Genomic DNA, 25,352 nt, shown 5'->3' on the forward strand with positions numbered 1-25,352 from the left:
AAAAATAAATGTATGTGTGGGTAATTACCTGCTCTTTCAAGCTTTCAATGAGTTGCCTGTGATTTTCAGCATAATAGCAATAATAATAGTGAATTGTAAAAAAAAAAAAAATACACAAAAATGACTTTTGAAAGTAAGGGGAAGGAAGCCGAGAGAGAAAAGTGCTGAAGAGAATTAGTGAACACCTGTCAGCAATTATACGTGGAAGAAAGAAAAGGGCACCAGGAAATAGACGTGTTCTAATTAAAAGCACTAGTTAAAAACTTCCTGCTCCTGCCCCAAGACCACATTAGGGTGTGTTAGTGTGTGTGCGCCATTGTGTGTAGTAACACTGGTGTAAAAGGCCAGACTAGTCACATATACGCCTTTCACTACCACTCTAATTCCTCCATTAAAAAAATACTTTCAATTCTAGTTTGATGACACAATTCTTTATCAACAAGATACAGACAACAAAAAAATAAAAACACAAGCTTAAAAATAAGCAACAACCTCACAAACAAAACAAAAACGTGCAGTTATTGAATGTGTTGTTTTTTTTCTTTAAGATACATTAGTGAGTTTTCAGAATCTGTTAAGACCATTGCAAAGAAAATCCACTGTAGTGACATTTTCTTGCCGCTAAATTTTCTTTTCTTAAATGATGTGGAGGTCATAAAAACAGTCTTCATTCAAAGCTTCAGGATATATATTTTTTATCAGATAAATCCAGTGTAGGCCTCATTGATCAATAAATTAAGGATCATATGCTTTAAAAATATGTAAAAGGTTGGAAGTGTCGCTTGGAAGTTTGTTTTCACCTCCACCATAAACACTCCATTTGTTGACATTTTCTGCATTGCATCGGGGGATCTAGAGTCATTGACATGGGTGTAACAGAGCTGTAATTGGGTGTAAAAATTGAAACCAGACACAGCTCGAGCCCAACAGAATACGGCCCAAGTCTGAATGAAGCCAATGCTTTTAAAGCTCGAACCTGTTACAGCTCGACACTATTCAAATCTGTGTGCGCACATGTAATTTCATCCGAGGTGAGATTCTTTAAAGGTCCCATGTTATGCTATTTTTCACCCATCTCCATTTGTTCTAAGAACCCCAAAAACATAGTAATTGAGGTTTATTTTCCCAAACTCTCCTGTTTTCCAGAGTTTTAGTGTCTGAAAAGTCACTTTCTGAGAAACTCTACACAAACAGGCTGATTTGCGGCCTACTTATGCTTATTCATGAGTGGGCGTGTCTATAGACGGGACACTGACTTCCACCTCCCCGCACGGTAACATAGGGCCAGAGGACGGCCCGCCCTCCTCCCACCCACTCTATAGCTGAGCTCATGCTGCTTTATAAACACAAGACAGAGCGTGGGGGCGGGGCGTTCACCGGTACATACATAGACTGTAGAAAATACATACATAGCACTGTGCAAAGGACTTTGAAATGCTCACCTTCGTGGGCGTGTCTGTTTACATGTTAATCATGGCAGAGAGCCTCCTGGAGGCGCGGCTTCTCCAGCTCAGTGCCGCGTCAAATTTGTCATCAAAGTGGGAACACGTCATCAAATTGAAGCGAGGTGTTTGTGCTCACCCTGTAGTAGGAAAGGAGCAAATCACCCTCTAACTAACAATTGAATAAATCAATGAAAAAAACACTTTGTGCATGTGTATGAAGCCCAAATAGCACTTTTATCATGTTTAAAGCACAGAAAAGTTGATTTAGCGTAACATGGGCCCTTTAATAACTCAGCTTATATTTACTATACCTGCTCTCTACATACAGTAGGGAAGAAAAGTATTTGGCAGTCACCGATTGTGCAAGTTGTCCCACTTAAAAAGATGAGAGAGGTCTGTCATTTCGATCATAGGTACACTTCAACTGTGAGAGACAGAGTAAAATCCAGGGAGTTTTAACAAATTTATTTGTAAATTCTTGTGAAAAATATGTACAGTATTTGGCACCTACAAACAAGCAAGAATTCTGGCTCTCACAGACCTCTTACTTCTTTAAAAAGCTATTTTTTCTTCCAATGGCACCTGTTTGAACTTGTTAACTGTATAAAAACACCAGTCCACACCTTCAAACAGTCAAACTCCAACCTCCACCATAGCCAGGACCAGAGAATTGACTCTAAAGACACCATGGATAAAATTGTACACCTGCACAAGACTGGAATGAGCCAATCTACAACAGCAGCTTGGTGAGAAGAGATCAACTGTTGGGGCTATTATTAGAAAATGGAAGAAATACAAGATCAATGACAATCTTCCTCGACCTGGGGCTCCATGCAAGACCTCATCTCGCAGGGTACAAATGATCTTGAGAATGGTGAGGAATCAGCTCAGAACTACATGGGGGGAACTGGTCAATGACCTGAACAGAACTGGAACCACAGTAACAAAGGTTACTATTAAAATTAACACTTGTGCATATGTAACGGAGTTAAAAATGTATAATTCCACTTGCCATCAATATGCACACATTGCATTGAATCAAGTTTATCCCAGCGTCATTGAATGCCTCACCCCTGTGAACGTGGGACGTGCACCCGGAAGACAGCTGTAGTTCTGACCATGCTGTCTTCTGGTGAGTAGCACAGGCCTTGAGCTCCGGTTTTATTTTTATTATTTACTTTAAACTTATAATTAATGGGTGATTTTTGTTGATTTTTATATTTTCAGTGTAAGATATGTGTGTGTGTATGCAGAAGCAAGGACTGACTGTTTTAATTTCATGCCAGGTACGTTTTGTTCATTTTATGTACATGTTCATGATAATAGCTGTAGTTCTGACCATGCTGTCTTCTGTGTAAGATATGTGTGTGTGTATGCAGAAGCAAGGACTGACTGTTTTAATTTCATGCCAGGATTTTGCCAATAAAAACTGTGTTGGCCAAAAGTGACGTGGTCTTCATTAAGAACTAAACACAACGCATTGAGAAGAGTACAGACCGCTACACATATGTTGCATCATACAGCTCAAGAATGAGCTGTTTATACGTTTATTTATACATCATTTAATCATGTGCCAGACGCCAGCCTTCGATTCACCTCCTCAGCATCCATTTGTGCATCTTTGTCGCGCTAATCGAAAAGCATCATCTGACCGCTGACTTACTGCGCACTGAACGTGACCCGGGTAGTCATGTTTGGGCAAGGATCTTCAGCTCTACTGCATTGAAGTGTTTTTACTTCATTCTGATATCGCGCGAATACCGGGAACAAGCTACAACAAAGACAGTGTCAAGCAAATCTCCTTGTCTGGCAAACAAAAAATCACAGTAAGAAATGAAGTAAAAACACTTCTATACATGCGTTCACAGGACTCCACATCCCACAATGCAATGCAGGAAACTTTTCTGACAATGTCAATAAGAAAGTGCCTACAGTGGAGATCAAAACAAACTTTCAAGCAGCAATTTTGACGTTTTTTTTGGAGTAAATGATGTTTGATTCATTGATCTATGAGGCATAAACTAAGGTTTTATCTAATGATAAAATCATCGTGGGTAGCAGCTTTAAGATATCAATATTATCGTATTTCACATATAGCCTGAATAAATACCTACTTGCGATTGCCTACAGTCAGCTTGGAGTGGAGAAGCTGAATTTAACATTAAAAAGTCATTATTAGAGCGTGTTTTATTTATTTGTGAAAACTAGAATTATAGAACATGTAAGTATCTATCTATCTATCTATCTATCCATCTATCCATCCATCTCAATAAGCACAATAATCCTTCTTTTTCACTCTGAAATGTGTGAATAAAAAAGCCATTGAATACACGTTTATGAAAAATATGTCTACTTAAGTGATTCCAGTTTATCTAAATGAGTTTTTAGTCACATGTTACGACAGAGCTCTTTTTCATGGTAGTCTCCAGTGATTCCACCAGTGCCAGAAGGCTCCTTTGTGCAGTTACTGAGAGCTATCGGGCTTCTGGAGCTAATCCGAAGAAATGTCATCCGCTTCTTGCGCAGCAGCCAAGAAAAACACTCCATCTGTCCCCGACACTGGGATGAATTCCGTCTTTTACTGGAAAATGAAAAAGTTTGTTATGACTGCTTTGAAGATTCCTAAGGTTTCATCTTACTTGGTGAGTTTGTGTAGGAGCACTACTGTGTTTAAAGAAACACCCAGAAGCAAGAGAGACATTTTGAAGAATTTTGTGTACCTTCATTTTTAGTGGACGATGACAGAGGACTCACCCACTGTACTTCCTGCTTGTCCTCCACTTTGGGCAACATGATGGCAGGAGGAAGAACCTTTCCATGTAGAATGACCTGCAGGTCAGCTTCAGCCAATCCACTGGACACCGAATTCACCCGCACACACTTTTCTGTCCGACCCAAGTCCAGTTTCTCTAACATCAAAGAAACGGTCTCTCTGGCTTCAGTCTAGAAAACAGAAGAAAAAACTTAAACCACAGAAACATCATTCAATGAAAAACAATGGTATTCAATGTGCATTATGTTGCATTAGATGACAGAGCTAAAATTACTTTACAATGTGGATATTTATCATCTTTATTTAAGAATCACAGAAGCTCCTAAAGCTAAAGAAATTACCAACTATAGTTACATAACTATTGTAATGTATAGATCAGGGGTCTGCAACCTTTATTCTCAAAGGAACCATTTTACCTCATCTCACCTGGGTTAAAGTCCTCCTGGAGCCAAAAAAAATACCATCTCAATGAAGAGTTTATTAAATTCTATATAGTTAAAATTATGTGGAATAATGTTTGATTTAATTTGACTTGAATTTTATTGATCATGTAAATGGCAACTTAGAAACAGTTTAGAATCAAATAAAATAAAGTGACATCAAGAAATAAAACAGTGTCTTGCATCTTCAAATTCTAATCCATCTCAGTTTACATGAACACAATGTTATATAAAGAAGTTTTTTTTAGTTAATGTATTTGAAAGGCTACAAAAAGTAACTTGAATTTGATTACTTAATTTGATAACACATGACGTGGTCAACACACGCTAATTGCTCATTTCTTGCCACACATAAAGCATGCATATTTAACCGGCACATTGGTGGTTAAATTAATCTGTCCCCACACAATTAAAATATCTATTTTCTTCCAGAATAGTGTTTTTGTTAGTTATTTTACCAGGGATTTAAAACTTAAGGTTACCCACAGGTGCAGGAAAGTTAATGGTCTGTAGATGTTGCAGGAGGTGAAGTAGGAAGATGCTGAGTCATTGAACAACATGATTTATTTTAGGTTAACAAATTGTTATATCTTGATTTTATTTGTCATTAATCATTAATAGCCTCTGTAAATAAAATAACTCTTTATTTCAATAGTTTTTTTTAAGCTATAGGGAGCCATTGCATAAGAGTCAAAGAGCCACATGAGGCTCCAGAACCGCAGGTTGCAGATCCCTGGAATAGATTTTAGCCCTTAATATGTTGCTTACATTTGGAAAGCAATATCTTTAAAGGAATCTGAATATGCACAGCATAGAAAAAAAACCAAAAATAAATGACTAAATCAAGACAAAAACCAAGATAAAAAAAAAACCCCATCATGACAGAAAACTAAGACTAAATCAAATTGTGTTGTCAAAATGTATCCTAGAAAGAACATAGGTTAATTGCCTGGTCCATTAACCAGTGAAGTAATGAAAGCTTGAGAGAAAGAGAGAGAGAGTGCTAAGAAAACTCTTTCCGAGTTAACATTCGCTCTAATCACTAAGAAGTAAAGGAAATTGAAAAGTTGTAAATAACCTATTTCTTGAATATAAGGAACACATTAGTAAAACGGAACAATAATTTATAAATACTCAATTTTATTTCCTTCCAGACAATGTTTCTCCTCAGATGTTATGAGTTACAAGACACGACCATGGAAATAACCACAGCATTATTGTAACGGCCACAAATGTAATCAAATTAGCCTTCCATGCATCCTGCACACAAATCAGAAATGACAACAACAGATGAAACATGATCAAGCCAAGAAGAAACCGGTTATCTGTTTTCACTGTAAGGTATATCATTCTCCAAATAAGCCAACAGCACGGTCAACTTTCTTTTCTCAGCACCAGCATTGAACTGAGCAGGAAGGGAGATGAGAAGAATAGGGAGAAGAAGAAAAAAATCAAAGAGCAGCCTACACTCCTTACATCTATCAGTAACTCAGTAGCAAACATCGCTCTATTCAAACCAGATGCTGGTGTGCAGCAATGGTGTAAATTGAGGAAGAAATGAGGAAAGCTGTCCAGTGTGAGAGGCAAGAGGCTCTGTGTGTGAAATGTGGTCTGAGTTAGACAGCAGGAGGAAACAGTGGCTTAGGAAATGTCAGGTACGATCAGAGACCCGAGTCTTTGAGAGCTTCAGTGTTTGTATAACATTAGGGGTGCACAAGGACATTGTTTTTTCAACTAAAGTTTAGCATTTTTAAGAAGAAATACTGAACACATCCAATAACTAGCAAATGACTGGGTAAACTCTAAAGTTAAGAAAGTTTCATATAAGCAACGGATGTTACAGAAAATGCCTTTACAGGTTAACTTAGCTGTGTGTTTAATGCCCCGCCCACTTGTAACAGAAAACTCAAGAGACATTAGTTAAAAGGCACATAAAACAAATTATCTTTGAATTGTGATCTGTTAGCAGTCATATGCATGTTTAAGTTAAGGTTGAAGAAAATATTATTGAACTGACTGTTTTTTCTTGAAAAAGTATGCTAGTCCATCTGCTATTAAACTAGGCCATGCTAGGACGCTGGAATAAAACGTCTATAAAAGGCATTGCCGCCAGTTCTGGATCCACAACAAAACACTCTCTTAATGCTGTTAGAGACAATATTTTTTCTCCCTATCAGATAAAGATAATGTAGCCTTCACAGAAAAATACATTTCAGTTCCACTGTAAACATTCTCTTATTGGCATTGATGGCAAAGTTTCACGCATTGCATTGTGGGATGTAGAGTCCTGTAGACAAATGCATTACAGGTCGACCGATATATGGACTTTTTTTCAATATCGGCCATCGGCCAAATTTTTATTTTATTTGATATTTATATATTTTTTTTTCATTTAGCACTTTAGAGTAGCCATTAAGGAAAAAAGAAAAGAACATAAAAAACATCAATTCGGATGTATGAATATACAACAAAAAAAAAGTGATAATAATAATAGCATATGCATTGGAGAGGTAGAAGCCAATAGGCTTACAAATAAAAAGCTGATATAATAGGATAAGGATAATATAATAGTGCCTGATCAAAATCCCTATGATATATATCCTTAATAGGATAAGGATTTTTGTTTTACTTGGTGTGTACGGGATATTAAAGTTCAATAAATGTTAAGAGTTCTATTGTGTCTTCATTTCAAACAATATTTCATTTATATCATGAGTGTTTCACTTGTCTTTCATAATCAATGTGCTTTAAAGAAAAGGATATCGGCCTCAAATATCGCTCCAAAATGGATTTAGATATCAACCATCGGCTGAATTAAAAAAAACAAACAATTGGTATCTGCATCGGCCTTGAAATCCCATATCGGTAGACCTCTAGGATGCATAAAATTAATTTTACTTCCGACAATGTCAATAAACCGAGAGTTTACAGTGAAGATCAAAGCAAACTTTTCAGCAGCAATTTCCAACCTTTTACATCTTTTTTTGAGCAAAATAATCTTGATTTATTGATCTTGAGGCCTACACTGTGTTACTGAATTGAAAACAATATTGTCCCGAGAAGCTTCAAGACAAAGCGGGACGTCTTAAACATGTTTACGACTCAGCTTGTCATGGTTGTGGGCTAAATTTGAGCTACTTTTTGAGACCGTTTAGTGGCACTGAAACAACATGACACAACAATTTTATAAATCTGCTGAGTGCTCGAGCTTATTCTTGCTTAAACTTTTTTTTTCCTAACTTCTGGTGCTTGAAAGTATATAAAGATGTAGAACTGGGGAAGATCATAACATTGTCTCTTAAAATAGAAGAGAAAAGTAATCTTCTGTTGGGCGTACAAGACCCCTCACTGGTCAGGAACATAAACAGGTTTTTTTTTGCTATCCCCTGGAATGCAGAACTGTATCTGATATTGTGAACACTCTTCTTGCATCAATAAAATATGGTATCAAAGTACATCTATAAGGGTTTCTCAGACTTAACAGGGGTCATGAGCAGGCTGGACCAAGGGCGTGTCATCTGTGTCTCCCCTTTGCCTCACTGAATGAGACAAAAGGGATCGTCACCCCATAAAAAGGGTCTACTGTGATCTTTGACTCTTACTCAAGTTTTGCTCTCTTGCTCTCTTTCGCGCTTTTCCTCTCATACACTGAGACAGACTTGTAACCGTATCGTGGTAATCTAAGATGGATGGAGCGATTTACACAGCCATAATTCACTATTCATAAACCTGTTACTTGGTGGATAATGTTGAACCTGTTGCTCGTCAGTTCAGTAGCTAGAGAAAATGAATCTCTGAGAACTGCTTGGCAGCATCATAAGTCTGGAGTCCCATTGATCCCGGACCAAAACTAAATAAACAGACATGCAAAAAGTATCAAAAAAGCTTGGATTCTGGCATTCACAGATCAAGACATTTTCAACGTTCCACTTGGAACAGCTTGACATACCAGCAGGCCTCTACTAGACATTTCTTCCTGCATGAAGAGAAATCATTGCAAAGTTTGTCTCATTGAATTCTCCCTTTTTTTCCCTTTCCAACAACACTTTTTAATCCATGATGCCAGGAAAAGGAAGAGTTCAGGACACTATGGAGTATTCCTACTTTTATGTTCCCTTCTGCCTAAAGTGAGAAGGAAATTATTTTTTAGACTCCTTGACCCCTGCGGCCTTCACTACTCTGAGCTTGAATAAAGCCCTTTGAAAAGAAAATATTTTACATTAACAGACAGCCATCCAACAAGTTGCTTCAAAGCTCCCTCCCCAATCTCCTGATGTCCCATGGAGAACTCGCTCCAACGTCAGCTCCATCTACTCTTTGATTCCCTCCATCATCCTCATCATTAAAGGCTGACACACAGGTTGCAAGTCGGCAAGCAGTCAGCTGGGGAGGCAGGGCCTTCCAACACATAGATACACACAAGGAGCTTTCAAGTGCAGACTCTGACCTTCCACGAGAGCAAAGGCAACTTCTTGACACACAGTCTGAGCTCTGGCACTCAGAATCCTACAGAGTGTTGTGTATATATATGACACAGCATGAATTCAGCCTTTTGTACGTCAGGCTGGTAGCATCCAAACCCATGTGTACAAAGCACGATGGGAAAAAGACAAACATTTACATAAAATAGTGGATTTCCATGTCTTCTGTCATATTTATCGTGAAATAACTCAAATTACTGCAGAACTATTTATGGTACTTGAAAATACATTGTCTATGTCTCATTGTAGGAAAACAGATAAAAAGGTACCCAATTGCATTTAGATTATTACAAAAAATTGCTAAAATAAAAAGGAATTACAGTGTAGTTTTAACTTGGTATACTGTAAATTTGAATTCTTTTTGAAACTATAGGTCAGGAGTCACCAACATGGTGCCCGTGTGGACCATGTGAGGTGCCAACAGACCTGTTCTAACAACAGCACTAGTCACCAGTTAATTCTATCAAAAATCTGATTTACTAGGCTTTAAACTCACAATTCAGATGACAGATGTAGTCAGAGTTTTAGTAGAGTTAAATACTGTTGAACCTGTTTTTTTCAGCATCTTTAAATGTTTATTTTCAATTTTAAAAAATGAGAGAAATGTGTTAAAGTATCGCAGATAGCATTTTATTAAAGATGCTGCAGATTTTGTGTTTTAAAAACAAATTATAATACATTTTAAAAAACAAAGTGGAGTTTTATAAAATCTTACGATTGTTCAATGTAAGACCATGTTCCGGTAATTAACACAGTAGTTCGCCATTTCTGTCTAATTGAAGTGAAACTCAGAAATTGCAGTAGTATTTCAGTGTACTGTATATCAAACTGGTAGTCCTTTGGATAATTCACTAACACTGAAGTATAGCTCACGGTTTCAGAAAGGTTGGTGTCCCCTGCTTTAGGTGCTTTAAATATTCTACAAAGCTGTTTCATGGAAGAGTTTCCCATTTAATATAAAAATATGTCAATTCACAAGGTGGTAGTTGTGATAAATGTCTTCATGCCTTCAGCTTTTAAAAAAAAAAATTAATGCAGCAAACTCGAATGGAAATTATGTGTACCTTGTTTCAAAATGTGCATTATTACATGGCTTTCGATGAAAAGAGCTGGATGACCATGAGTAACAATGGTGATATTTATACTTTATATGTTTTTTTCTGCATCCCTTTCAGGTGCTGGCGATTGGCACCCTGCTGTGCAACTCGCAATGCTATTTAATATGAGCACTAAACTCTTGCAGGTGATGGCTGGCTGCCTGAAGTGCGACTGCAAACACAGTTCTGCATCTGTCATTTTCCAAGTTTCAGGAGAGTGAGTTATGGGAGCCTTCAAGTTGTCTTGGATGAGTTCTGACAAGAATGTCACTTGGTGCACTTGGGAAAGCTGGAGGGAGATGAGTGACTAATTCAGGCAATGTTGATAACTGAGACATAGCTGAAGGATATTCAGGCCTTCACTCTGTCAATCGAAGGTGAGTTAGCCGTTTTTCCTGTCAGCGTAGACAAGATGCGACTTAAAGGGTAGATTGTGAATTACAAACTCTGCTTGTCTCGGTGGGTTTAGACTGACAGCAGCCGAGGTGGAAAGCAAACAGTTATTACACAGTGTTTGTAGACTTTAATTACTCGTGACGATATCTCATTACCAGATCTTTGGTTACAGTTAATTAAAACTGCATTCACTTAAAGGATAGGGTGATGTTATTCAGAATTAATGGAGTCTACACCTACACAGAAACTAGCAACACTGTGAGCTAAAATTGGCATATTAATACACCAAGGTTCATAAAACATACTGTACAACAGTTGATGTGAACGACCTGCATAAAAAGCGATTTGCTCAATAACAACCGAGACACGCAAAACCAAAACACTTATCCTAATGTCCCTCCAGTCATGCTTTTTGACTAATTTTTCATTGCAAGGGTTGCAAAACAAAAGCCAAGATGCTTCAAAACAGAGAGAGTGCATTTGGCCGGTCGTCCTTTGCATTTCAAGCTGCCCATTACTGCAAAGTATTACCTGTAAATATTAGTGACACACCTACATATATAGTTCATTTAAAACCCAGCAAAGATGGCTTTTGAGTAATCAGAACTATAATTAGCTCTGATAGTCGTGAGTTTTTTTGCATTTATATTTATATTAGACAGTGTCTATCCATACGCAGCGCCCCTATTTGGCCAGTGTATGTCATGTGATAGGCCAGGCATTGGCCAGTTTAGGTCGTGTGACTAAGACTAAACCTTACCCTAACCCTAAGACGCTATGTTTGAGTACTTCGGTAAATGTAACCGTACGAATAGACACTTTCTTTAAAATATGTATTGAACTATTTATTGAAACTGAATTATACATTTTTAGCAAAGTGAAATATTTAGTGTAATGAATGTTTTTTTATGTTGTTTTAGAATGTGACATTTTTTATTGTACTAATGTGGATTGTATAATAATGAATATTGTAGAATAATTCCACACTAGTAGTAATACAAGTTTGCAACAGCAGCCCAATGGCTCTTTGCCATGCTAGCTTAGCTTCAGCATTAGCTTGATTTCTAGCTTTAAATGCTGCATACACATATAGTGTGTGGTGGTTTCTTATTGTGAATAAGGTAGCATTTTGTTTGCAGCTTCACCAGGACCTTTTTCCGCATTATGGGAATTACAAATTGCGATGCTTTGCTCTCTTTTTTGGTATATTACTGCCAAACTGCTGACATGCTAAGCTAACTGTGCCTCCATGTCCATGAGTGTTGTTCTCCTGTAGCAGAGGCATGCGCACGCAGGGACATGCTCACATTCAGCTTCAGAGCTTTGAATTGTGTCTTTCTTATCCATTTACACATATGATTTTACACCGCAACTAACACCAGAGCGCTACCGTTTACCTTCCTATTTAGAAGTGCAACGTTGAAAAGGGTCCTGTCTGAAATGCGGCGCAGTGTAGCATTTCAAAAGTTGGGTAATCAAATACACCGGTACAGCGGTATATTAAGAAATCATATCATAATGAAAATATATACCGGTATTCATATGACCCGGTATACCGCCCAGCCCTATGAGGAATTTGTTTTGATGTACTGGTGTGAAAGAAAAAACAAGGGCATCATCTAATCAAATACCCCCAGTATTTTACAATTTTTTTTTTTTTTTTTTTTTTACTTATTTCCCCTTTCTACATTATCACCCTGCCAACAGGGTTTACTTTCCCTAGTGTCGGTTGCATTGTACAGCTCATGTAGCACAGACTGGGCAGGGTGTTATTTTGTCTTATTTAGCCTTAACTATATGTGCTAAAAATGTCTGAAATTGTGAACTTCCAGAATGTTAACAAGACAAACAACCAAAATGAAAATGGATCAGTTGTGAAAAAATGTTGGAATTAGACTAAATTACTACAAGAAGTCTTTGAGGCCCTTCCCGTTCCTCCTCTCTGCCCCCTGACCTCCTCTTACTCTCCCTGCAGAGCCCAATCAATACAGTGCCTGATAACCGTCAGTGAAAACCCACAGACACTGTGAGAAACGATACAGCTTAAAGAAGGTTTTTTTTTCTGGCCGGGTTGGGGGACATTTTCTGGCTGAGTGGCTCACATCCCATTTGTGTGTCTTGGCAGACTAACTGAGATTCTCTCTCAAGTCTCGGAGTTCCCCCGAGGTGTTGAGCACACACGTAGACACACATCATGCACATGTAGATACAAGGGTGTAAATACACACACAATGTTCAGCAATCATAACTCAACTGGTTATTGGTAATGCCCAGGTGCACTCTCTCTGTCACGAGTTCATTCATTTGAATCCATTTAAATGGAGAGCAGGTCTTTCATTGTGCTCTGGAACAACACAGTTAGCACTGAAGGGGGCTCGTGTAGCAGTTGACAGTTGGTAGTATAATTTATGGTAAGTTGAAAATCTCTGGTGTCAGATGCAGCTCATGCATAGACCTTAGCTAATACATGACTGACAACGACAGACAAAGGTAATAGACTGTAATAATGTCATCCACCCTACAATGTGCCATTTTCCCCTTCAACTATTCCTGCTTAAGGCAGAGAGTCTGGCTCCTCCAGACCAGTGGTTAATATTACAGCCAGGGAGCTGGAAAGAAAAATGGAAATGTGCCTTATTATGTGCAAGTAGCTATCAATTTCTTAGTTGATAACTATAATATTCAAGCCAAGCAAAGCTGAAAATAGACTGCCATTTAACACAAATAAAAGGGACGTACTTACAGTGAACGTAGTTGTTTTTAAATTGTCAGCTTGCATTTCTAATGTTCTAATTAGAGTCAGAGGGTGGATGAATTAATCGGACGGTACTTACTCTGTATTAAATATGAAACTTTGGCTACATTTTTATAACTGTGAAAGCCAATACCGTCTATTGTTTACAATATATTTACCGCAACCTAAAGTATGTGAAAAATATAAAGTAAATAGCTCTGTTTTTTCCTTCAGATTCCGAACATACTGACTGTCAGTGCCCAATCCTTTCGCGGACCTAATAGGTTTTGGATCCTTTCAACCAATCGCGATCACGGTCGCCTATTTTATGGCAGTTCGTGTACCATTTAAAAAGTTTGAAATAAACCCTGCTATTTAAAAATAATTAGAAATGGGAGTATTAGTAATGGATTTAGACAAAATTTTACATAAGCCATGGAATATTCCATTTAATTTTGGAGGGGGTATACAAATTCTGTATCATTTTCAAATGTAAAAAAATCTCTCATTACTGTCTACAGTAAGGAAGGAAAAAAATCTCAGTTTGTAATTGACCGATCTTTATTAAATTTGACTCCGTTATGTCAGGTTGGTTCCTTAATCACCCCACTGAGTTACATCCGCATTGTGAATTTCACTGTGATTTTTTGAAAAAAGGGGGATGCCCATACATTTGGCCATACTGTATCACTATTAATGAATGATCATGGTACCACAATCAGTAACACTCATCCAAATAACTGCAAATATCTGGTGAAGAGGGTATTTGGCACTTTGGATGAGGTTTGCACTCTCTGAGTGCTCTTGTCTTGTTTTTTTTTTTACATTTAAAGATATATATATACATATATATATATATATATATATATATATATATATATATATATATATATATGCTAACAAGTACAGACTACAGAATGAAAAACATTTTGTTGTGTAGTTAAAAGTTTGTTTACAGACAAGTTACAGAGAATTTGTATTGGCAAGGTAATCAAAAATTTCTTCAGTTATGTTCTGGCACATTGTATAAAATAAAATTAAACCAACATCTGGGGGATTCTACAGAGACCCAGTAAAGAGACAAATGGGGGTTCTATATATTTTACCTTAAGTGGGTACAAATTATTGTTAAAGGATTTCAACCACAATGGTTATAGAACCTAAACTGGAATCAAAATATTCCAGTTACATATTTAAAAAAAAAAATGTATGCGTGTGCTAACAAGTTTATGTGTGTATTTGTTTGCAAATGTCTTGTGTGCGTTAGTGCAGGAATGCAATGTTGCTCAGAAGTGCTCCCTGTTGTGTCGCCATGCCCACTGTGCCATCTGGAGAGGAAATCGAGTGTGAAGTACAGTATAGTTTTTGGGACCAAGCTGCGTGGCAGCGGCTCAGCAGTTAGTTCATAGTTTCCAAACTTCCAGGGATTAGAAGAGAACCCTCTGTGGTGTGGAGGCAGGGGGAGTCACAGAGGATGGAAGGAACCATGTGGGGAACTGGGAGGGAGTGAGAAAAGGAGGGATACTGGACCAAAGGGCAAGGCGAGACAGAGACAGAACATGGGGATGTGATAGATAAACAATCGTAACCCTGAGGACCCAAGAGAGGGAAGCGGAGTGGAAGGAGGGGGACTTGAAGAAACAAGACAGTGAGGTAGAAAGAAAGGGAAAGGAGGACAGGTGGGTAGCCGTCAGTTTCCGCCCTGGGACTTCACACCTGCCCTCCCTCCTCCTCAACCCCACTGATAATACAGATATGATGATATGTGTAAAGTTGTTAGAGCAGTCAGCCTTTGTCTTCTCCTCCTCCCTCCTCTTTGCCCCTCTGGGCCCATGATGGCTGTTTGCAAGCTTGGAGTGGTTCTTACCCTTTCTACTCCCCTTGTCTCCTAAGCAGCTACTGCCAAATGGAGTACAGACACTTTTGGAGTCAAAGTGGCAATTAGTCAAAGTGGAACTCCCTGATTTCAATTTTAAAAGGAGGGGGTACACTGACCGTCAGAGTCTTTTTTTTTCTGGGGTCAGGTACTGGTGGATCTGTATCTGAGGTGAAGGTGAAAGTAATGAAAAGAATACATTATCAAACCTGTAATAGGAGTGTGGCAGTAGTCCATTTAAAGCCTATCCATGCATACCCTGTAACTAACCTTATATTACACCTTGTCCATTGTGCTTCTTCGCCAAAAGGGTGGCAACAGCAGCATTTAGAAAACCTAATCTGAGCATAACTCCCATTAGACTGGCCTTACAAGAGTGTGAAACAATGTTAGATCTATCATGTCTTGGTAAACACACCAGTGCCAATTGTCATGTTGTCATTGGTGAATATAATTTCTTCGTGGGGTACACCATGGTTTAAATTGTCCACACATGAATGTAGCAACTCATTACGTTTTGTACATTATTTTGATAAAGGCAGTTGCTGCAATGACTCAATAACTAACAGGCTAGTTTAAAACATTTAGGTACAGGAAAGGGTTCTCTGCACAGCACAACAAACCTCAGCTTTGGGTTTTCACATACATGAGAGCTGCACAATGGGCAGCCTCATACGCAACTCCTGAAGGTCTTAGTTTTCACTTTAAACATTACAACCTGTAATATAATTTCTCCAGCATGGAGGCATGTCCAACCACAGCATCCAAAACATACAAAGAAGAACTATTCTTCCCTCCATTTTTTCCTACAACAACAATGGGGGACAGATGTGTGTTGCTGCAGGCCAGCTGTGTCAGTAGCTGTACTCCAGCTAGTGTTGAAGTACTTGAGACCGGTCTTGAGACCACATTTTTAATGTCTTGGTCTCATTTCGGATGCAAGAGCATTTTTAGTACATTGACAAAATACACAAAGCATGTGTAAAAAAAAAAAGGGTATTATTGCGGAACTTCCATTTACATTAAATACTTAATTATCATACTGCAAAGTAAGACTTGGCAAACACATATTCTTCAACATACAAAACTTGTACATCAAGAAACAGAAAATAGTAGCTTCCAGTCTTTGATTTGTACTGTATGGGCCAATTAAATCTTTGCAAAAAGGTATCATTAGGCAAGTACTATCAAGGTAGTTACAGTTCTAACCTGCTGGATTTATAAATGGCATTTCAATTTGAATTACTTATAAGTGCTCCAAAAGAGTAACAAAGTAGTATACCTGCTGTGGGCCTTTATGGTTAGTGAATAGAACAACCCTGTAACTAATGGGTTTTTTCCCCCCAACGTTATCAAATCTCCTCAATAATTGTGGACAGAAAGAATGGCTTTTTAAAGAACAAAGATTACCCTAATGCCTTTTTCAAAAACAAGTTTTATCTTTACTTTGAGTCTGGAAAAACTGACAGGTTCTTATTTGTAATAATTGGGTTTATTGAATAAACAAATTAGGTCTAGAAAGATTACTGGAGGTAAACTTCTTGTAAGATACATGCCTTCACCTATCACACTGGCCACGGTTACATGATGTTTTTTATTCGGAATTAGTTATTCGGAATTAAATCATTCCGAATTAAAGTGTTCTGCTTCATGTTTAGATAAAAATAATAATTCCCAAATTGAGGTTTACATGGAAAACCGGTTTATTCGGCTTCATTCAATTCCGCTTTAGGTCTGAGGTTGGGAAGGCTCTGATTGAACAGGGGGTGAACGTGACGTATCATGTCTGTCGGGAAAACCTTTTTCTTTTCTTTTTTTACAGTCTATGGGAAAAACACACAACAAACCTTTTATTGTTGGCTGTAACACAGAAGACCACACATGAGAACTGTTTTAACCTTTATTTTAATTGTAGTTTTGAAGCAGGAACAAATCACCGGTAAACAAAGCCCAGTAAAACTCCAGAAAATTATAACCAGGAATAAATATTTGCTCCGTGGTAAAGATAGTAGCTCTAACAACCATTACAGTCATACACTTGGTGATATTACAGTCTGTGCAGCAGTACGGGAACACATTTACTTTGTCTCTGGGTCTTAGTATCACCCGACCAATGATGCAGTTTCGTTAGCTAATCTCCATGTGTGATAAGTCCGTGTGTCCGTGTGAATGTGCGCATGTTTATGCCTCCGTCCATCCCCTTTTTTCATTATATCCATGTCTTTTTAGGCTCTAATTAAATAGTGTCGGCACCCAGCTTGTCATCGCCGCAAGTCGCACATGCGCAGAACAACCGGAATGAACTTAAAGCGGAATTAAGTGTTGTTAACTGTTTACAAGAGAGAGGAATTATTTAATTCTGAATTAAAAACAGAATAAACCAGCCACCTAATTCCGAATAAGTTTAATTCAAATTAAATTAACATTAGGAATTAAGTTTTTACATGGTCAGGTTAAAGAGGAATTCACTTTTATTCCACTTTAAAGAGGAATTAAAGCTCCCATGTAAACGTGGCTAGTGTCGGCTCTTGTCCGGGTCGTCACCACCTTGGAAGATGTTGTCACTAGCGCGTCATCGCCGCAAGTCGCGCAAGTGCAGAACAACCCAAATTAACTTAAAGTGGAATTAAGCAAGTTAAGTTTACAAGAAAGAGGAATGATCTAATTCGGAACTAACATCGGAATAAACCAGCCACCTAATTTGGATTAAAGTTTAATTCGGAATTACTGTAAATCAGCATTAGGAATTAAGTGTTTACACTGTCAGTTTAAAGAGGAATGAACTTTTATTCTGCTTTAAAGAGGAATTAAAGCTCCCATGTAAAGGTGGCCACTGTTACAGTGGCATAGTCCAAGCCTGAATAGCTCTTTTGACACAGCATTCTTCTTCACAAAGTCAGAACACCATTCTGAGGTCACAGTTTTAGCCTGTCAGTCACACGTGTCATCATCTTATTGTCTTTGTCCCCTACAGGAACAGCCTCAGGCCACATTAATCATCTTTATTATCATGACCTAAAAACTATTGTTAGTTAACTTTTTTTTGCTCGGGCCCTTCTTTATCTCACTCCAATCACAATTTCATGGGCAGTTCAGCTTGACCAATGGGAAGTCAGTGTGGGCAGGAGGAGAATGCTTTCAACCTGCTGCATCTGGTGCTTTCCCACTGCTTACTCAGCGGGATATGGTCACCTTGTTTTAAATGACTCTGACAGGGGGCAACACTGTCTTTATACCTTAATAATAGGCTGAAACATGCTGGCCTTAAAGATCATACTTAGGTAGCTTTTCTTTAATTGATTAAGAACCAACACCTGTCCCAAAGAGGAAGGTTGCATTAGCAGCATTCAGAGTGCTGCAAATATATGCATGATTTTAACAAAACACCGACTTGTTTATAAAAATCAACATTGAGATACCTTTTTGCTGATAGCTACACCATCCTCACAGTCCAAGACAGCACAGTCGACATCAAGAAATCTCAATTTTTTCAGTTTTCGCTCATCGTTTCCAGGGCAGTAGAGAACTGCCCTGCGTGGTATGTAGCGCAGCGAAGAGCCTGCAGCAGAGTCATGGTGACAACGGCTTTTTACAGTAAAACCGACTGTGGGCAGGTACCACCAGCCTTTCCTGCCAAAACAGATAAACATATACACATTATGTTAGCAAGATAAAAAAAAAAAAAAGTCAACCTCCAGGCAGGGGCATTCTGAGACAACACACATGTATCTTTTCTGCATTTATTAGTAAGTATCCATGCTGCTTAATGTCACAATAACACATTCTAAGTGTTGCTAATATGATGGAAGATTGAAGAGGAAGCAATCTCCGGCAGACCAAAGTGAAAGGCTATAAACAATTCTTTTGAGAGTTGCGTTTGCCCTTCAGCTGTTCACTGAAGTGAAAGAGAGACACTGACCTATGCTTTGGGACTCTGTGTTAAACAAACTGATGCAAACACTAAGCTACTCATATGCTAATGCTGGGGGATTGGAGTAAATGAGCATGTGTGTCCGAGATCAGTGATTCTCAACTGGTGGGTTGCAAAGCTGTACTGGGTAGGTCGCGGACACCTGGTCAAAAATAAATAAATACTTAATGTCTCCCATGTTGGACTTGTCTTTTATTTTGAAAAAAACTTTTCTTTTGACAGGCATGATGTGAAATATATGGATTTATGTCTTAAAACATATGACATATGCTATTTTTGAAAAACTGAATTAGGTTGGTTGAATTCTAAGAAAAGTGGGTTGCAATTTAATGACCGTGGCAAAATGTGGGTCCCAGGGTGAGACCAGTTGAGAACCCCTGACCTAGATCATGTCGACAGCGTAGCTACACATAGCCCTCTGCTTCGATGCAGACCCCTATGTCAATACCTCAAAGCTGTGATTGATCCGTTCAAAACTTGATCTACGACAATTGCTTTTTCCGGTCGCAACCAACATTTATCAACTTTTTGTGGAGCGGTGCGAGTTCCACAGTGGCTTAAGAAGAAGAGACGGCCTAGGCGGCCAAAAAGTGCCAGCGCTTTATTATTTCCTTTCATGGCTGCACCACACGCAAAGCACCGCAAAACTGAGTACAAGGTGTGTGTTTTTGGCTATCATCGGTATTCTGCCATGTCGCTGAACCTACAGTTTGTAAGCGTGTGCGTTTCATTAAAAAACGGACGATGTGTGTTTCAACAAAAAGAAAAAATGACTTAATGATTGAAAATGTTGTTTCTATGTTTGTTTCCAACACAATACACTCATGGTTAGGTCGGTATTTCTTTCTTTAATGTTCCTTTGAAACCACAGACACACAGCCACAGCCCAGAGCATTGAGTCTCATGTCTCGGAAGCCAGAACTAGGCTTAATGCTTAAGTAAGTGGGCATGTAACTGGAGGATCACTGGTTTGGATCAACTGTGAGACCTTGAGCAAGTCTCTTAAATCTAACTGCTTTCAGCTTTCAGGAATCTCTTGAAAAGAGATTATTTATTTCAATGAGACTCGCTTGGTTAAATTAAGGTACAGGCCTATCCTGTATATCCTACACTAAACTAAAGAAATACATTACAGTTGGTAGAAAACGTTCATGTTACAAAACCACTTCAATGGACTGTTTTTAAAAGTGAAGATGTGTAACTTGGTGTGCACCACCAAGATAAACATGTGTTCCTATCATGGTACAGCGTATAAATTTGTACACCATCTTAACTACTAAACACTACTGTCACTTCTTGATTATTAATTATTTCAGTGTATGTTTGAGAAAATTGGTCCCCATGAATAGCTTATCGTTTAGGACAAGACATCTCTAATTACAGTGGGAAATGGCTTCTCGCCTCTCTAATGCTTTCCGAGATAGAGAAGTCCTTTGCCTGAGGAAGCGAGTTAAAGAAGAGGGAGGTGGGAGGGGTGTTCCATTCAGTTAAAAGAGAGGGGGGAGTAATTCACTTTTCTTGCCTTTTGCGCCATAAAGAAGTTAAAATGACTTCAATAGCCTTTTAATCCTGTCATCTCTTCTCCCACGTGCCCTCCAGCCCCAATAGAGCCTAGTGTAGTTTAAAACGTAGTTGGAGCAGTGGCAGTTTAAACTCCTTCAGATTGTGTTGAGCATAGATTCCATTTACAAAGAGCTCAAGGAGAAAATATCACAAAAATTTGGAAATGTTTACAACTCTGTACAAAAAAAAAGAAATATAGACCCATCTAAATATTAGGAAAGTAGGAAAATAATTTTGTAAATTAAGGAAAAAAAATTGTTGGTGTAAATTTGACGACGTACAAACAAAAGTGGAATGATGGCATTGCAGCACGTGTATGTCATGGTGCGACATACGTGTGGGAGAAAAAAGGGAGGGATGACATTGTGCTTTGGCGTGGCATGCCACAAAACAACAGGCCCTAGTATGAGTGCACCCTAAGTCAATTTAACTGTCTGATTAACCAAAACGTTATTTTAATATTTCTATGACATAAAATATGGCTGCTTGTCAGATCACTGTTCTTTAAATTCACTCATACTGTAAAGTAATGTTTTGTTTTTTTACCCTTCCTATATTATATGAAGTGTGACGTTAACACATGTGGCCATACAGCAGCTGTAAAGTGGTTGTTCTTGCCCACAGCTACTATGTTTACTGGTGTAAGATCAGAGGCAAGTATGTTTTAGTGAGGTTGTGTGGTGCAGGATAGCACTGGCTTTGGTAGTTGGGCATCCGCGACAAACCTCAGAAGAAGGTTGTGGTGAGAGTCGAGTAGAAAGATGTAAAACTGTATTTGATACAATTTATAAAGCCGTCTTATTTAGCAACAATGCATAGTACATTAAGGAGACATTCATTGTAAAATGTGGGTTCGCTACCTGAACAGTACTTTGCATATAGATTTATGTTAGTCTCTCAGACAGTGTCTTGGACAAAGCAGTTCAAACAAAACTACCAACTGATCTTCAATCTTTCAGAACAGCCTCTGATGATCTGACAGTAACCATCAGTGAGTCCGTGCTGTCTAGCAACAAGAAATCTCCCTTTAACTTTATTTCCTTGAACTACTCCTCATGTCTTTTTTTTTTTTTAGGCAACTATGTTACTAATATGCATGTTTCCTGGTATTCATCCTTTAGCTCTGAAGTCCCCAGTGAGTTCATGCTGACTGGTGCACCATAGTGTTTCTCAAATGGGGGTACGCAATGGCACTGCAGGGGTTACTTGAGGGCAGGTGGAAAATTAACAAATAAAAGCAAGAAAAATGTGGGGATTTTGAATTATGTATTTTTTTTTTATTGAAAAAGATAATCATAATAATGATGATGAAAATGAACAGGGTCAGTTTTTACTGGAAATGATAAAGTCTACAGAAATAAATTGATTCAGGAGGCACTAAACACTGTTTCAATCCACTTATATACAAAGTTAAATTCTTTAAAATGTGTTTTGACACTCATTTATTCCATTATTATGCCCTGCTGTTGTTTTTTTTATAGTATTCTGAGCAAAATACTGTATCTCCACAACAGGGGTACTTTGATCCAGAAATAAAAGGAGAAAGTGTCTATATGTACGGTTGCCGTAGGGACAACCCCCAGTGCTATTGGTACGATTACCGAAGTAAAAATACGTAACATCTTAGGGTTATGTATAGGGTTAAAGTTAGGGTTAGGTTATAACCCAATGTCCCAACAATTTTTAGGGTTACGGTTAGGTTTAGTCTTAGTCACATGACCTAAACTGGCCAATGACTGACCTAGTATCATGTGACCTAAACTGGTCAAATAGGGGCGCTGCGTAGGGATAGAATGTCGGTATATTGATAAGGCAACCGTACGGATAGCCACTGCCATAAGAGATTGTGGGTACTTGAGCCAAAGAAGTTTAAGAACCACTGCACTAGAGTATCGTGCAAGGGAATAGGCCATGCTGTGTTGCAAAAAAGAAAAGTCAAACAGACACACCTAATTCTGCCAATTCAACCCAGGTGATATGGGATGCCCTCCCTGAAAGGCCAGATACGGTAAAGGAAAATCCGACTTTGGATGTCCCTAAATCTTACAGGGCAATCTGACCTTACAATTTAGCGACGTACCAACAATACTGGTAATGGACCTGATATAGAGATTAAAACATGCCACACTACCGATACCACTGACATTATTCTAACCTCAAGTTCTCTAGCATATTTTTCTCATTTAAATTGCTTTAATGTCCTCACCAAACTCGTCTCCCCAGTAAGTCCACTGTGTCTCCTTTGCCAGTGTTGGTCTATAAATAGTGGGTCTTCATTCACATCCAATCAAACACCTCTTTTGTCCTTGTGTGTCAGCAATGAATAAAATGAGATTAAAAAAATAAATAAAAAATGTGAAGAAAAGCAAAACAAAAAGGCAAATAGAAAAATTAAATCAGATAAATCAGGTATGGACCCACAAAACACTGTCTTTTAAAATGTAAAATCGTGCAAAAAACCCTACTTCAAATGTGTGGTTTTATTTAATAATAAATGCGCACATATGGTGTTTATTTGTAATAAACCATTTTATGTTATTCACTTTTCCACTACAGGTACCCTATAATCAAATCATCTGTATTTGCATCACTAGGTAATCGTATCGATATCAATAAAATTTGAGTACTTTTATTTGTACTCATGTTGGAAAAAAGTGGTCTAAAATTATTTTTTACAAATATCTAATTCAGAGGTAAAACAGACATTTTGGATGAATTTATCATGCTGATTTAGATATCTTAAGAATTTGTAAAAATTTGCTCCCCATATGGATTAAACAATGTTCCACCACTTCTGTTCAACCATTTTGGGCCATTAAGTATGCAAAACTCTCCACTGTCATTTTTTAGATATTCTAGCCCAATCTTTAGGCACCAAATATCTTTTGCTTCCATATAAACAATGTCCTACTATGTTAGGAGAAAAACCGTTATTGGGTGGCCAATGGCCATAATGGTAAAAGCTGATTGGTACATGATAGAACAGTGACTGCTGGTTATAAACACGCTGTAAATGCTTTATTGCACACAACAAATATTTGCTTCTTTGTCTTTATGTGATGACCTTTACTTGTAACTCCACTGGCTTCCTCACAGCAGCATAATAGCCTAATTCAAGTTGAAATATTCATCCTACCACATGAATTACTAGAGATAACAAGATGCCCACACCAAAACAGACGCCAATGACAGCTTTCCTCTCAACATGTAAATTTCCTCAATCAGCTCCAGCATGGTGGTGCAAACCGAAGCTGTGTTGAAAATGCTGAAAATTAAAGATCTGTCTTTCTGCACCACAATAATCAACTACCACTTAATATGTAAACTACATCCTGTGGTTGGTGGTGCATAAGATTCCAGATTAAATTTAGGGAAAATAAAGATGAATAAAGAGTAGCAGGCGAAATCAATGTTGTTGAAACATCAACAAGCACCCCTGGGTGCAGAAATCTGCCTGCGGGTGGGAAATCAAATGGTCAAAAAGTCATCAATAGTTACCCAGTTTTTTTTGTCCACCTTCCTGTCTGACAAGTTTTGTTGTTTCTCAGGATGAAAAACCAAGGTAAGGAAATCCCCTTGCACAGCCCTCAGTGTAAAGTCTCGGGACTTTGGATGCAAGGGGATAGCAGAAAGATGTTGAAATATTAACCAAAGGCATTGGGGCTGATCTATTCAAGATCTCAAATACAGTAAGGGTGAAAAATCTTTTGCATGCTCAAATATTTTGGATGCGTTAACATATCTTTACCTGCTGAGGTGGGATTTACCAAGATTGCAGCACAAACGGGATTGAGACAGACCTTATTAAATGAGCATTTAACATGAGGAATTTAGGAAAGCTGAGTGGGCAAAATTAAATTTAAAGTCATTGAATTGGAGCTACTGCATCTTTTTGTAGATACATTGCATTTCTTCAACTATAGGTTACAAAATAAATGAAAATGCTGTTACTTGAATGGACTAAAAAACAGTTGTTTTTCGAAATTTATGTATGCCTTTAAGCATTTTAATGTTTCTTAGGATTTCATTGTTCGTCTGTTCCCGTCGCACTCATCGAATCCACCCAAAACAGACACCTTGGCAGAAACTGTCCTGCTGAGGACATGAGGGAGTTTAAAGGTACTGTGGACGATGTTCAACTTCTGGGTGTATCATCAAGAATATTGGTCCTCCAAACTGTCAAGCATGTTTATGTAAGGCCGTCGTACGTGCTCGTGGCCGGTGCGCAACGGGTCCTTTGAAAATGGATTTTCACTTACCAGTGGCTAAGGCTGAACTATTAATCACATTTGCGAAAATTATCGCAATAACATAAAACGCAATTTTCTAATCGCTAAGGCTGCAATATTTTATTTATTTAATTTTTTTTGACCGACAAGCTACATCCTTATCGGCCCTGTTACTGGTATTTTTAAGGTTGCGTTAATCCTCAAACAAGCATTGATACTGCAGTGCTGCCCGTCAGTTCCTCCTTAAAAAGTTCAAAAGTGGATAGGGCGTTGCTTTTCTAAACATCATCCACAATACCTTTAAATAACGAGTGCTATGGTACAGGGAAATTAATCTCTCCTGAAGCCGGGTACCAATAGCCATCAAATCAACAGTTCTCTTTAAGC

At 38.2% G+C, this 25,352-nt stretch overlaps 1 protein-coding gene across 1 annotated transcript in view; it reads right to left on the reverse strand.

Moving 5' to 3' along the window:
* Positions 1-25,352, reverse strand: part of clybl (citrate lyase beta like) — a 73,719-nt gene that overhangs the window by 11,341 nt on the left and 37,026 nt on the right. The window contains exons 2-3 of the mRNA XM_028435645.1: positions 18,662-18,872; positions 4,200-4,388 (exon numbers count right to left, since the gene is read on the reverse strand). Coding sequence (XP_028291446.1) covers positions 4,200-4,388; positions 18,662-18,872 — 400 coding nt within the window. The remainder of the gene's footprint in view (positions 1-4,199; positions 4,389-18,661; positions 18,873-25,352) is intronic.

Source organism: Gouania willdenowi, chromosome 21 (assembly GCF_900634775.1).
Source record: "Gouania willdenowi chromosome 21, fGouWil2.1, whole genome shotgun sequence".
In the NCBI taxonomy this organism is placed as follows: domain Eukaryota; kingdom Metazoa; phylum Chordata; class Actinopteri; order Blenniiformes; family Gobiesocidae; genus Gouania; species Gouania willdenowi.